Genomic DNA, 15,398 nt, shown 5'->3' with positions numbered 1-15,398 from the left:
ATGGCTTGGGAAGGAGGAATTGAACCAAATGGCACGGAGGGCAAGAATTTCTACATTCCCATGTCCAACAGGACTGGAATTGTTAGAAATCCTTTTGAATACCCACAGTACTATTTGGCAGATCCCATCATGTTCAAGCTTCTAGCTTTCTACATGTTTTTCCTGATCTGTACTGGAACTCCCATCAACGGCTTGACATTGATGGTCACAGCTCAGAACAAGAAGCTCCGGCAACCTCTCAACTACATCCTGGTCAACCTGGCTGTGGCTGGACTCATCATGTGCTCCTTTGGATTTACCATCACCATCACCTCAGCTGTTAACGGCTACTTTGTTCTTGGAGCCACTGCCTGTGCTGTTGAGGGATTCATGGCCACACTGGGAGGTAAGAAAGAAGAAGCACAGGACTTTCCAGAAATTATAGAGGAAGTTATTTTTCCTGTTTCATTGGCAAGTGTACAATATACATTAATTACTTCTACCCTTTCTCTCTACAGGGGAAGTTGCTCTCTGGTCTCTGGTTGTCCTGGCTATTGAGAGATACATTGTTGTCTGCAAACCCATGGGAAGCTTCAAATTCACTGGAACTCACGCAGCAGCTGGAGTCGCTTTCACCTGGATCATGGCTTCTGCATGCGCCGCTCCCCCACTGTTTGGCTGGTCCAGGTGATACTCGTGTTTTTAATTCTTTTTAAGTCTTTTTAAGTCTTTAATTTTAGTCTAATGGGACTTTGCATACATATGTAAACCACTTAAACACACTATTCAGCCTCAAAAAGATGACAATGTTTTAGTCATGAGGGTCTTAGATACTGTAGATGCAGAGCTTATGGCGAGTCTTAATTATCTGCAATAATGGCTCGTCTTCAATCACGCACAGGTACCTTCCTGAGGGCATGCAGTGCTCCTGCGGACCTGACTACTACACTCTGGCCCCTGGCTTCAACAACGAATCATACGTCATCTACATGTTTGTCGTCCACTTCTTCGTTCCTGTCTTCCTCATTTTCTTCACTTATGGAAGCCTTGTGCTGACAGTCAAAGCCGTAAGTGAAATTTAAATTCATGAGATGTTTAGCTTATAGCTAAATCTTGAAGAAATACAGTTAAAGTATAGTTGCTTTTCATTTAAAGCTTGGCAAAATTGTCCGTTCTTTGAATTCTGATGACGTTTCGTGGTCTCAAACACTTCAGGCTGCAGCCCAGCAGCAGGAGTCAGAGTCCACCCAGAAAGCTGAAAGAGAAGTGACACGTATGTGCATCCTGATGGTCTTTGGCTTCCTGGTAGCCTGGGTACCTTATGCCACTTTTGCCGCCTGGATTTTCCTGAACAAGGGAGCTGCCTTCTCTGCCCTGACTGCAGCCATCCCTGCCTTCTTTGCAAAGAGCTCAGCTCTGTATAATCCTGTTATCTATGTGCTGATGAACAAACAGGTTGGTTTGGTGTATTTTCTAGTTTCTAGTATTTGCTCTTTAATATTGATTCGACCCTGAACTGTGTTTATGCTTAGTTTGTGAATTTGCACTCTTTGCTCTCCTTTCCAGTTCCGTAACTGTATGCTGAGCGCTATTGGAATGGGCGGCATGGTGGAGGATGAGACCTCAGTTTCGGCCAGCAAGACAGAAGTGTCCTCTGTCTCTTAATCATTATGACATCCTCAAATCTCCGGACATTTTCCTTACTGATTGCTTCCAGATTTTAAAAGATTGCATGAAAAAAAGTCTTGAACTTTTGCCAAATGGATTTATGGATATAATGAACGGACTCTGCACCCAACACACTGAGGATATCTATCTCATCTGTTAGTATGTATAAACTAACAAACGTAAGGAAATGCATTTTCTATGGAGGTAATCTTGTACAGCATTGGTGTGTGTGTGTGTGTGTGAGAGGAGAGTGTGCAAGAGCACGCGAATGTGAGTGAACCCGTGACTCACTGTGCAGCATGTGATGACATTAAAAACACCTCATCTCTCAAGTCCAAGTGTAAACCTGCTGAAATGTGACAACAGTTTCTGCAGTGATGGACATGGCATCACACATGGGGTATTTTGATGTAATTATGCTGTAGAAATTATGGTTTTCTGGTCTACCATGGGCATTATTTTTATGTATTTTATGAAAAAGAAAAAAAACTATAGTATGGAGTAGATAATAAATGCATGCATGAAAAGAAATGTACTGTTGTGTTCATTTAAGTCTGAAGTATACATGCTTGTGTGTTGTCAAGTAGTGTTTAAACCAAAGTAGAAATTCATATATTGGAGGTACAGAACATTTTTAAAGTAATATACCAGCCTTCGTGTTTTTTTTGACACAGTATTATTAGTTTATTCCAAAACCTTGATATGCAGCTTAGTTTTCCCTGTAGGTTAAGTAAAGTCAACTTTATTTACGCAGCCCAGAAAAAAATTGCTTTGAAGGTTTTTATAATCTGTAAAACATATGACAAAGTCAAAGTTTAAAAGAAGCAAAAATGGAGAAAACTTCTAAAAATGTGAAACCTTAAATTTCACCTAGTCATGACATTCTCATCCTTGTCTGTCTGAAGCGCTGTCCAGTCGGAGCGTGTTTGTCAATGATCCACATTTACAGACTGATTATGTCATGGCGCTATAATCCCTCATTGTAATCCTGGGTGAATCCTCTACAGCTGCTGCAAGAGCAGAGGGCATTCAAGTTACTGCTGCTCAGCCAATTAGTGCTGTTAGATGTACAGCACTTGTCTTACAGTCAATGTTTTATTTTTGTCATTTGGTAAAATGAACTCAACTTTAAAACATCGAAGAATTCCAGAGATATGAATTTGGCAAGTGTGATAACAGATCTGGAGTTTAATTGTATGAAAGCTCTGTATCTGATCACATTATTAGACAGAAATTTAATTGATTCAGTTTCTTTGGGCACACTGGAAAACACAAATAAAAAGCGTTGCATTTCTTGGACGTTAAGTGGCTGAAAACATTCTTATCTATTATAAAGAGGACAGCCTGTATTGAACCTCACAGTAGCTTAGAAAAGTTAACCAAAGACAATGCATTATCTGCGTGGTTGAAAATAATCCCACTGATGGGAAAGCACCAAAAGGTCTACAACTGGAACCAATTCATCTCTGGGTAAGGTATGATTTTAAATTTCTCTCAGGTTCCTCTGACTGATGTGATATATTTGGTAAAAACATGAAAATTCATCTAAATATATTCTACACATCATATGTCCTGGGTGGCTGAGAATCTTCACAGTCAGTATAACATACAGCATCTCATCTCACAGTTAAAGAGAACAAATGAAGAAGGGAGGCATATGTGGCAAAAATTGAGGGAAGGACTCCTGTGCAGCCCATGCAGATAGACACTGTTAACACTGCTTAGCATGTCACATCTGCTGGGGGAATCCTTTAGACCATAGGAACACGCATGTGTGTTGTATTTGGTGTGATGTTATACCACCCCCTGGAGGCCAAAGTCATTATAGACAACCCTGATATGTCTGCAGCGCAGGATGCCATACTATGTGGTACTATGTACAAATGTAAGCAAAACATTTTAAAATGGAAAATTATTATCATAATTATTACTATAAATTTACAGAAAAATTCCTGCTCAAGTGATATAAACTGTGCCACTAAAAGCAGCAGGATCCTCTGCTGGAGAGCTTTCAGTTTGAAAGACAGGTGGATGATCCCGCCTGCACGTGTTTACAAAGAAATGCATAAAGTGACCAAAATGTTCCACATTGTGCTCCATTTGTAAAAAAAAAAAAGAGGCACAGCATTTCCATGTTCTGCAGCGAATGCAGACATACCCAACGGTAGATGTTACACACCAGCCTATAACATGTTACAGCACAGAGGAGATTAATTACATATAAATACACCCTTCCTCCATACCCGATAGGCCATCTATCTCATGATGTAGCCCTCTATTTCCCGCTGATAACCTGACCCTAATTGTCGTGCTGTGGGCCCACACACTGTAATTTTCTGTGAAGAGCCTGCACTGGGCACCTGCATGTGCTTAGTCTCCCTGTCAGGGGGCTGGCAGAGATGAAAGTGTACTCTTTCGGTTCTAATTGCTCGGATCAGATAGGAGGAGCTGCATGCAGAGGTCTTAATAACTAACTTGGTATGCACTGAATACATTTCCTGGCTAATGTTCACTGTGAGGAGGCCTGGAAGAGGGCAACAGTTCTGCAGTGGATAAGCTTCCAACTGATGTATGCAAACCCAACTCATTGTCATCAACAGATTTCAAACTCTTCCGCTTGTGAAGAGTGTTAAGAGGTTTTAGGTATTAGTGTTATGTTAACTGTCTTAGACAGGATGAAACTGACACCCTGAGAGATTATCCCTTTGGCCTCATCAGCTGGTAACACACACCCTCAAGTTACTGCACACATTTTATGAATTATATAGAAATGAAATTCCTTTTGAAATGTTAGCTTTAATGATCAGTATAGTGCAGGGGACTGTGACAATAAAGGTATAAGAGTGAGTGGATAATATGCAACAAGAACACTTCAACATATTCCACATCCAAACTATGCATCTCAGTTGGTTTAGTTTGGGACATATTCTTTCAGAAGAGAATTCTTCAGCTTTGACACAAGTAGAATAAAATGTGACTGTACATCTATTTTACATGCAAGTACAAACAAAATAATAAAAAAAATAATAACATATTTAAAGTTCCACTCAAACAGCATCCATTGTCCATTTGAAATCATCATCATTTTAAGAAGAAAGGGGAAAAAAAAGACATTGGAGCTCCACATTGATTATAATGTCAGGAAATCCATCAATAATGACAAAGGGAATATGAGATACAATCACACATCAAATATTTAGAGAAGGAACTGTACCACATTCATTAGATATATTTCTGCACTTATACGGCACATACTTTCCCATCAAACTTATAGTATAGACCAAATTTTATAATGCTTCTTCATAACCAATCTTTTGACTAAATAAAACATTTTTCCATTTACAGGTAAAACTACTCACGTGTAGAATAAATGAAGTGAAATAAGATCAGTATCAACAGGCCCAAGCCCTAGAATCATGCTATAGCAACTACATCACTGGTCCTCTATTCGTTGAAATTTGAGTTCAATGGTATTCTGGGGTTACATAGGTTGTTAAAAAATATAAAAGCAATCCAAGCAACCTGCAGACCGAGTGCTACCACAGCACTTCAACATCAATGATTTGATGTAATTTGAAAAAATCCTGTATTTAACATAGTGAACGGATACTTTGTATCATACCATACTTAAACATAATCTCTTAATCCATGGAAAATGTAATGTAATAATAGGCTATCACAGCTAAAGTTAGCAGTTGAAATATTTTTCTCTGGTAAAGTGATAAATATTCTCCAGCGTTGTGCTGTGACTGGGTTTCATGTTGCAACAACTGTGCTCACTAGAGTTCAGTTATTTGTAGTCATACAAACACAGATGTATTTAATCTGTTGAAAAAAGTGTGAAAAGTTATTTTAAAGATAAAAACAAAAAATTAAATGACAACCCTTTTTTTCTTTGTTGCATACAACACCTACTGATAATGTGTTGTTTCATCCTATCCCAGCATCATATTTGTAAGGGCGTTATTTGTAAGGGTGTGTTGCATTTATTGTGTGTTACTAAGGAAAAGTAACGTTACTGTACATCGCATTTAACATGGTTCCAGTTTAAGTATAGGGATTGTTGGGTCTCTGTAAATATAACTATAAAGAGTACAGTCTAGACCTGCTCTATATGAAAAGTGCCATGAGACAACCTCTGTTATGATTTGGCTCTATATGAATAAAACTGAATTGAATTGGATTGATTGCATAAATGCTACTTCATATCGGTAAATATTAATCTATAATGATTTTCATCCTTCCATGTTCTTAATGGCTGATGGCAAAACCAGCACCGGACACACAATATTACATCAACTTATCATTATTATATTTCTTTTTTCCTTCTCCTTTTTGTATTGTTTTGAGTGCACTGACCACACACTGTAACTCACAAGTGATCACTGATATGTACGGAACAAAAAGTCCGCAGCAATATCTGCTTATTGCCAAAGATCATCTTCTAAAATAATCATTTTAAAAAAGCAGATCAAATACTCTCAGGGCCTTTAGTAATAATTGTATGGCTTTAGATTTCTTCATTTCATACTTCATCATCAAGTGGGAGTCCTCAACTCCAAGTACATCAATTTATCCAGAGGGAATAAGCAAAAACAAAGAAAAAAACATATTTGTTACATTATGAACATTATTTATGTCAAACAGATACTGTCTGCGTTTTCTTTTTATATTCAGTTAATAATCAGATTGAAAATAACAATAAAGCATTTTTATTCTGGTCACTGTGTACAACATTGTCAAACACCTTGTCAAAATCACATCTCATTGACAAATATCATCGGCCCTTGAGAGGCCACTTTAATCTCCCTGTCATAAATGACCTGTTTACCAAGGTATGTCTGCGGTAAGCTAAAGCTTACTTGTGACTGGTTGAGGCTAGCTTGTCTCTGGACCTGCTGACCAAACCCCCCCTTGGACTGACTGAAACTGCCTTGTCTGGGGGGTTGCGGACCAAAACTCTCCTCTGGCTGGTCGAAGCTGCTCTCGCTGTAGAGCCGCTGACGCATTTCACTGGAACGTTTCCCAGAAGCACTCCTGGTGGGGTATCTCTGACCTGTCTTGTACCAGCCTGTCTCTTTGAAGACAAACCAAATATTTCCAACCCAGAGGACTACATTAACGAAACCAAAAACCTGGAGACAACAGAGGGACAGGAGAAAATGGTTTGTTTTATCCAGTTTTGTGTTTCAGAGCTTCATTTGTCAACTGAAAACCTACCGCAGATGTATTGAGACGTGACCAGAGAGGCTCCTGGGTAGCCGTGCATTTGTTTTCCTGAGCTCTGCAGGCTGAGATGAGCAGAAGCACCTGTGTTGGGTTTGTGGCCGTCTTGATCTCAGAAAGAGTTTTGGCCCAACAACAACTACTGACCAGCCACATGATGGAGAAGATGGCTGTAACAACAAAATCCTGCTCAGGACAGGAGAATAGAAAAGAAACATAAAGGGAGAAAGTGACACATAGGATAAAATAGTCAGTCACAGTCCATTTGATGTGTTTCATGTACCTAATTTAAACTAGGACATTAGTGGAGGAGGTACAAACTCACTGACCACAAGGGGGCCTCTGTTGTTCTTCAGGTACTTGTTCTGGTAGAAGACATAGACAATAGTTGCCAGCAGAGAGTACAGGAAAGCAAAAACACCGACAGTCAGAAAAAACTGAGCAGCTGAAGAAAAGTCGCCATCCAGGAAAAGAATCTCTTCTCTTTTCGCCTCACACAAGGGAGCTTTGAAGTGCACTTGTTGTAATCTGCAAGACAGAAGGAGGAGGTTTACAGCGATGTGAGGAGAATCACTCTGTAGGAAACATGTCACTTTGGCCGCCCATTGTTCACTGGCAATTTGAGAGCACTTTCATTAGCAAGCCCGTGACTAAAAACAGGCAGGTTCAAGCTGAAAAGAACAGAGAAAAACAGAAGAAAGAATGCGACTTTCCCATGAGACCTCCATGAATTTGGTGTGGCATACAAAGGGAAAGATTTTACAAGACTTGGGAAGAAGCTGCCAGTGAAGAAAGACGAACAGAGACAAGCAGCAAGTTGGCTTTTCTGCGTGATAAAAGGAAGGAGACTGTAACGACATCTGAAATAGAAAAAAGTTTTCAGACAGTGGCAAAGGGAGGAACTGTCACTATGGGAGGACCAAGGTCATACCTGATTTGGTGAGCATTAGCCCCTTTCATGATACAGACGTTGAGGATTAATCATAATAATCAGTTGCAGGGTTTTCATGACCATTTTATTACCGTTTTGTGATTGACAAAGCACTGAGGTAGATGGTGCTGGGATACTTTATTTTGTTTCTTTTGTATTTATTTATTTATTTTTGGACAATTTATGCTTCTAGCTTCTAGTATAAAATGATAAAATAAAACTGTGTGTATTTGATGACTCATTTCCAACTGAAATATAATTTAATTCAAGGATTACTGCAATCTACACTTCCACTGTGCATAAGTACACACTTCACTCAAAATAGCAGCAAATCTGAAAAACAGAGTCACTCTTTTCTCACCCTCCAAAAAGTAGTGTTTGTAAGGCTGAGATGCTCACGAGTGCATGCAGGTCTGCAGGAGTGAAAATGAAACAAGATGCCATTTTTTGGTCCTCATCAGCTCATCAGTGGCTCATGGGGAAGTTACATCAAGTTGCAGGTACATGCTGCAAAGAAAGATGTAGCGACAAATCGCTGTAGTACCACAAGAGACCATCTGAGGTTCAGTCTTGACTGAAAGGACTCATAGTACAGTTTCATCCCTTGATGCAGTGAGACGTTTTGTACCCTGGGATCTGACATCTCAGCTGTCAAGCTTCCCGATCTTGAAGGGGGCGAGCTTCAGGAGAGAGCAGCTCCTCTCTACTGGGCCTGACAATGTGATGGAGTAGAACTGTGCAGTCTTTTTTTTCTGCCTGACCATTTTCCTGAAATTCGCACAGATCATTACTAGGGACTTGTCTGATTAGGTTGAAAGCATAGTTTTGGGTGTCTAGCAAAAAATCTCCTTGTCAGTGATATAAAAATTATATTGATCAAAACATGTTTAGAGGTTATGTGCCAGTTAACTGTCAAACATGAAATTATTTGATTATTAACATTTGTTCTTTATATATTATGTATTCAAGACAAGGTAATTATCTAATGAGATCAAAGGTTAAAAGTAAAAACAATCCTAGAAATTGATATATATGGAGTTTTTACCAAATTTGCTGTTTCGGTGGTTCGGGCATTTGAAACATGAGGTGAACATCGTGTCAAAGAAAGCAACAACTACTTTACCTGAAAGGATAACCAAACTCAATGTTGATGCTTAAGTTACTCTGCCTCCTGTCTGCACAGTCCACTTTAACCTGGAGATGACCATTGTATCCTCCACATGTTGCAAAAGCACAGATGGCGAAAATCTATGAGAAAAAAAGCCGAAAAAACAAAAAAACAAAACACCTTCAGCTAATAATTCATTCATTTGTTTAATCCAATATAAATTCTGTGAGTGGCTTCCTGCATAATGTATACACATCAATAAATTACAAGACAGATTATATGATTTATAATTGGTTTGAAAACAAAACCTGAATAATTTAAAGGTCAGAAGACAACTAACAGAGCTGCTTACTGTGCACTGGAGGGTAGCCACAGCAGTGCGATGAGATTCAGGTCGCGGATATAATACAAAACTCTGAAGTACCTCCATGTTTTTGTCTTCACAGTTCTTATACTATAAAATCTGAATATTGCTCACTTGCAGAATATTCCACTTGAGGATGAGAGATTTACTCTCTGTTAACTACTGTCAGTGGCTTTTCTTTACTTTTAAACGTGTGCCACATGTTGCATCGACAAACTGCACCGATGGCTAAACCAGACATTTCATCAAGTCATTTTTCAATCAGCAAATCATAAATCATAAAAACAGCATCTAGAGCACATTTGATATTGTTATTGATACAATGGAATATGCATTACAAGGGAAATTAAGCAGGATCCGTGAAAAACCAAAACAACAAAATAAACGAAAAAAAGAGAAATAAAACTTACCGGAGCAAATATAACCATACACATTTAAAAAGAGCTCAAGTCCAACTCCACACAATGTCAACAGCTTTTTGTCACCAGGCTGAAATGCCACTGATGTAGATACGAAAAAAGAGGAGAGTGACTCTTTGAGCAGAGGGGAGGGCTGACAGGAGATATCTTCCCCAAGGAGGAGTCTGAGATCTTCTCTAACTCTACATTTATTTAACACTGCAATCAACCTTAAATACCTAAATCGAGTAAAAATGCACACCGTATGTTTGTGTTATGCTGATCAGCAGATTCACTCTCATTGTGTCCACACAATTATTATGGTAAGACCATGACAACATTACTCTCGGAATATATTTTTCTTAATAAGGCTGCATTGGGAACATGGAACAAACGGAATATCTGGGACTGAATTTTCAGCACATTCAGCACAAAACCCGTGTTGCCATGGTAACTACAGTGTACACCAAAATGTTCTTACGCTCCAGCACAAAAAAGACTTTTAAGTTAATGTTTCTAATTGTATTTGGACTGTGACTCATTTGCAGCTGCATCAATATTGACAGACAAAAATATAATGGAAATGTATGGCAATATCACACTGAGGTCTGATGAACATATTGATCGCACCTCCCATAACTGCGTTTGTATTAATCACTTACAACAGATATCGATTTTGTGAGTATCTTTAATAAGTGTTTCAAAGATTGTGCGTGTTAAAATAAAAAAGGAATTCCCAGCTTTAGTAGGTTACCTATGGCTCCCAAAAATTCTTGGGCCAGCCATAAATATAACCATATGATTTGAAAAAAATGCAGCCAATATCTGTGTTCATTGCCTCTACAAACCAACATTCTCTGTTGTGACACTAGCTTTGATCAATTTAATTATTAATTGATTTAAAAATATGTCTGCGGCTCAGTGTGATCAAACAGAATTAAAGAAAAGGTTGTAGATTACATATGAATTTTTGGATTGCAATGACTGATGATACTTTAATTACATTTTATTTTCTAGTGATCCATTGATGATTGGGCCATTTGCACTGTTATAAAAAGGACTATGTTGACCTCTTCTGGTAACAAATCTGTATTACAGATTTATTCTTGGACGAGGATGCATTTAGGGTTGTACACGTAACTGAATGAAATAAATAATTTACTGCACTGCAACATGGATTTTAGCTATAAGATGTAGCAAGCAATATTGCAGACGGTTCTGATTTTGTGAATCAGAAAAAAGGATTTATCTTCACACTGTGTTCTGAGATGAGAGATAGAGATTTAGCTTTTTTTTTCCTGAAATCCAAAAATTGAATGCAGACAGGTATCTCAGGCACACCATATTTCATGAAATTATACGTTTTTAGGGTGAATTGATTTCTTACTGACGAAACAGCAGCATTGCCAAATCTGTAGGCCCTTCCAAAACCTGAAAGATACACAAAACACGACAGCCACAGAAGAGAATGAATCACTGGCTGAAGACCTCTTTTCTTCTTAATGGAAAGTTTTAATTAATATAAAGAATGAATTCCAATCAGCCACTGGATGACACACTATGATGCTGTGCACTGAAAATAATAGGTACCCAAAACTTTTTTCAGAGCATTTTTAAAAACAAAGTTTATGATTTTGCTTTGAGAGACTTAGCAAAGCCTGCAAAGATCTTAAGGTATTAAAATCGGATAAAAGCAGTGATTAAAAACAGGATGTACAATAAAATAACAGGTTAGACAGAAGACGTAATAAAGTAAAAGGATGTGAGATAAAAGAATTGAGGACGAAAAATTGGGATTAAAGACAAATTATAAAAGGGTACAAATGAAAAGGAATAAAGACCCCATGACTTCATAAAACACAGACTTATTGCACTTGTTTTGGTTTTACAAACATGTAACCACTGCACAGATGTAAACGCAGTGTCATGTATCAGAGTGTGTTCTGTTCTCCTGACTGTTAATTACCTGACACTTACCTGAGTTTAAAAAAAAGGGTCTGCAGAAGGAACCTTTTTTATCCGTGTGGCAGACTGTGACTTCAAGCTGCTGTAGGTTTGACATTGACAGGACTAGAAGGTAAAATATATTAATATATACTATGAATTACTGGGATATATACGGGGGTAAATGGGTCATCTTGAAAGTAATACAAAAAAAAGGGTAGCAGCCAGTGTAGGATGGCTACACGAAAAACAACGACTTCAGAAATCATCAGAAGTCTCTCCAGAGAGGTCGTCTTATAAAAGAAAGTGACTTTGACTGCCCATTTCCCTGAAGCATGTTTTTGATGTTAATGGAAAAATGACTGATTACATTTAGGTTTCAGTCTGCACTGAGAAACCAGAGGAAGTCTCGGCCAGAGGATCACTGGCTGCCGGTTCATACAAGGTGAAAGGTTTGGAAAGACAGCAAAATGCTAGATTTAAGAAAGCATTCAATCATCTCTTGAGATAAATTCTGACAGTGGTATATACCCAACGCAGGAAAATAAAGACAGAAGTCACGAAGAGTCCTTTAAAACCCATTTTGTACAAGCCAGATGCTGAAAGGAACATTTATCTGATGTTTAAATGGCGGTCGATGCAGCAGTCTGAGAAGAGATGAAGACGTGACAACCCCTCTCCAGTTTGGTCAAAGATAAGAAAAGATCTATTGTAACTCTCGGCTGAACGACACAGACTTAATTTCATTTGCACCAATAAATACCCATCCAATTTCTGTTTTTGAATGAGGCTGATAGATAAAACTTGATGAAACTGATTTAGGATAAAACATTTTGCAACATCCAGCTCTATCTTCCTGCACTCCGGCACCGTGGTGTGCGTCAGAAATGTTTGGTATGCTGTATGCAAGGGTCGGGTGTAACTGGATATCAACAGTGTGACAGTGAGCAGATATGTTATATTTACGGCTAGCAAGTGAGACTGCAGAGAAATAAAGATTTTACCCCATGGGTCATATACTTTACGTTGCTGGTGAATCTTCTGAACTACCAGAGAATATTCTGTTGATCTACTTCAGTACTGCATCAGCACCTATCGACCGTGTCAGTCTCTGCAGTCCCATATGCAAACAACACTCCTCAGCAATGGTGGAAGAAGTATTCAGATCAATACCTGAGTAAAACCATTTCAAATACAAATGTTTCGTATGTAAAATCTTTTAGAATTTTGAAAACAAACCAGTAGCGATACGGTAGCTCTTAAACATTGGTGAAGCAAAAACTACAATATTTCCGTCTGAAATATGGTGGAGTAGAAGTATAAAGTAGTATAAAATTGATACAGGCCTATTCAAACAAAGTACAAGCAGCTTGCTTCAAAACATAAATACAGTACTTGAATAAATGTTCTTAATTACTGTCTACTATTACTCCACTGTAATAATACACTCAAATGAAATGAAATGGACAGTAAATACTGTGCAATATATAGTAAATAGGGAAGTGTCCATGACATGTATGCTACTTTCTGCCAACAATCCCACGGTACAGTGCTCCATATTTTACAGATTCAAAAATTATAAATGACACCAGTAGCGTCCGCTGTCCACCAATAGTTGATACACCTGTCAGTGATGCAAAATGATGATAATTAGTTGGTGTCCGAAATCTCAAGTGGTAGACTGTCCATTAAATAAAGGGAATAGTGAGTGAGTGATGTCAGACACAGCCTCGTGGATTAATGCAAGGCTGGATTACCAACCAGACAAGGCAGGCCGCTGCTCCAGGGCCCCCAGACGTCGCAGGGCCCCACAAGCCCAAAGCTCACTGCGTGTCGGTGAGTTTAGGTAATCGGATTATTTAAACACTTGAAAGGGAAATTTCATCACCACATTACAAATTTCAATTAAGCTTGTTCAATAGGTTATTGGGTGGTTATGACTTTTAGAGTGGCCCCGGAGATAGATCTAGTTTAAAGAGCTTTGCTATTTTAGTATCTCACATGCCAAAGGGTCCACACATTTAGCATCATTCCAGCAAAGGAGTGCTGGTTGCACTGGACTTAACTAGGGATGCGCCGATGTCTCCAGATTCCAGTTCTATAACCTCAACAGGTGCTGATACCAGTGCTCTCTTTTTTCTGAATTAAATAACATATCGGAACTCATTGGAAACATTCGTAGTTGAATTAACATGAGGCCAGGGAGTTGTAGCAAAGTGTGACTGAACAAATATTACTGTTAGCTGAAACAGAGGATTTTCAAATGGCATTGGTGCAGGCTGAAACCCTGCATCTTTAGACTGAATGGGAACTCGGAGGTGACACAGTACATGTACAGTACTGTACATGCACTGTGTAGGCAGGGGGTCGGTAGGGTCTTGCCCCAAGCCCCCAGCAGGTCGTGGCCATGTGTTTGTGTTTACCAGATTAATTACTGTGTTGTACGTCCTATTTTGACATTATAAATGACAGTTTTTTCTGTATAATTTCTCTGTCCCTCTCATCTGCCTCCAGTTGAAACTTTAATCTTATAAACAGTATACCCAAACATTCACTTGGTTTGTAGCCTTGGCTGTTTAAACACAACAAAGCAATTACTTTAACTGCTCTTTCATTATTCAACCAACAGAGGGCAGTACTTAGCCACACTGACTGAGAAGAAAATTTGTGACACTGCAGTGAAGAGCTCTTCTTACTTTCCCACCTCATTTGATCTTTTTTCTCTCTGCAAAATCCAGTAGACGACTGTGTCTGCTGTATGTACAATGAGCTACATACACAGCATCTAATCGACTGCTGTGCCCACTGACTGGACGAATCGTATACACCAGCTGAGGAGAAGACTGTACTGGTCTAACAGCTGTAGGGTTTTTTCGTCATGTTAAAGTGGTGAGGCTCCAGCTGCATTATTAATGACTCTTTTTCTGGCATCATCTTTCCCCTCTACCCTGAAAACCCTGGGAGGAAGAGACGAGCATAAATCTGGTGGTTTTCACGGGGCCTCCACCAGTCACTAAGCTAAAACACATACAGTACACACTAAAGAAACGTACCGTCTACCAATAGCTGATATAGTTTCTATAATTGCCTCGCAGAGGACCACCTTTGGCCCACTGAAGTGAAAGATGCAGAGATACAAACTCAACAGAAATCAGAAGTAAGGCCGAATGGATACAATATATGATTGTTTATAAAACTGATCATTGCAGTGTAACCTGAATTTAAGAAAAGGAACATTAAATGGTGCAAATACTCTATAAAGGTGAACAGGTTTTATAGTGCTAGTAAAGTATAATAATGCACAATAAGAAACAATGCATTTTTACGTAAAGGGGCACCAAGAGAAATCTGAAAGAGATGAACCAAAAGAAGAAATGTGTTCCTTTGGACCTGCTGGGATGCCCCCTCGCATTTACTGCAAGATTAATGTCAAAGACAGAGCATGGGAAATATTAAAATTATGTTTTCTATGAGACTCTTTTGTGTAAAAGGATTTGTACAGATGGGTACTTTCTTCAAAACAGAATTCTCCTTATTCCCATAAGCCAATTACTACCTATCTTCATTTTCCTCATATATCCAGTCAATTTCACATTAAAAAAAAATAAAATAAAAACAGCTGTTACAACACATGTCTTAAAATGCCAGTCACCCAGGATGTAAACACATTCCTGGTGAAAATGTTGAGCATCGTCATACAGTATTTGCTTGGTGTGAAGCCCTCTCTGACACGACTATAGTAGCGGCAATGCAGACACTGACCCTATTCCATCAATCTCA

General features: G+C 38.8%; 2 protein-coding genes across 2 annotated transcripts; one reads left to right on the top strand and one right to left on the bottom strand.

Moving 5' to 3' along the window:
- On the top strand, positions 1-1,644 carry LOC120806959 (green-sensitive opsin-like). Its single transcript, XM_040158529.1, has 5 exons — positions 1-385; positions 498-666; positions 881-1,046; positions 1,195-1,434; positions 1,546-1,644. Exons 1-5 carry the CDS (start codon positions 1-3, stop codon positions 1,642-1,644), a joined length of 1,059 nt encoding a protein of 352 aa, XP_040014463.1.
- A 4,183-nt stretch (positions 1,645-5,827) lies between these two features.
- Positions 5,828-9,710, bottom strand: LOC120783145 (synaptoporin). The gene is made up of 5 exons (XM_040115901.1): positions 9,687-9,710; positions 8,928-9,052; positions 7,203-7,401; positions 6,868-7,059; positions 5,828-6,782 (listed from the first exon to the last, which is right to left on the bottom strand). The coding sequence occupies exons 1-5, from the start codon at positions 9,708-9,710 to the stop codon at positions 6,405-6,407; spliced, it is 918 nt and encodes a 305-aa protein (XP_039971835.1). The 3' UTR covers positions 5,828-6,404.
- Between the last annotated feature and the right edge of the window lie 5,688 nt (positions 9,711-15,398).

This window comes from Xiphias gladius, chromosome 21, assembly GCF_016859285.1.
Source record: "Xiphias gladius isolate SHS-SW01 ecotype Sanya breed wild chromosome 21, ASM1685928v1, whole genome shotgun sequence".
NCBI classification, from domain to species: Eukaryota; Metazoa; Chordata; class Actinopteri; order Istiophoriformes; family Xiphiidae; genus Xiphias; species Xiphias gladius.
This window is presented reverse-complemented; position numbering and strand designations above follow the sequence as displayed.

Bases quoted from the DNA above. Each gene is read 5' to 3' on its own strand.
- LOC120806959 (XM_040158529.1), top strand. From the start codon at position 1: ATGGCTTGGGAAGGAGGAATTGAACCAAATGGCACGGAGGGCAAGAAT. The intron at 386-497 runs GTAAGAAAGAAG...TTCTCTCTACAG, and splicing joins ATTCATGGCCACACTGGGAG to GGGAAGTTGCTCTCTGGTCT. The intron at 1,435-1,545 runs GTTGGTTTGGTG...TCTCCTTTCCAG, and splicing joins ATGTGCTGATGAACAAACAG to TTCCGTAACTGTATGCTGAG.
- LOC120783145 (XM_040115901.1), bottom strand. From the start codon at position 9,710: ATGTGTATGGTTATATTTGCTCCG. The intron at 9,053-9,686 runs GTAAGTTTTATT...TTTTTCTCATAG, and splicing joins GTATGGTTATATTTGCTCCG to ATTTTCGCCATCTGTGCTTT. The intron at 6,783-6,867 runs GTAGGTTTTCAG...TGTTGTCTCCAG, and splicing joins CACGTCTCAATACATCTGCG to GTTTTTGGTTTCGTTAATGT.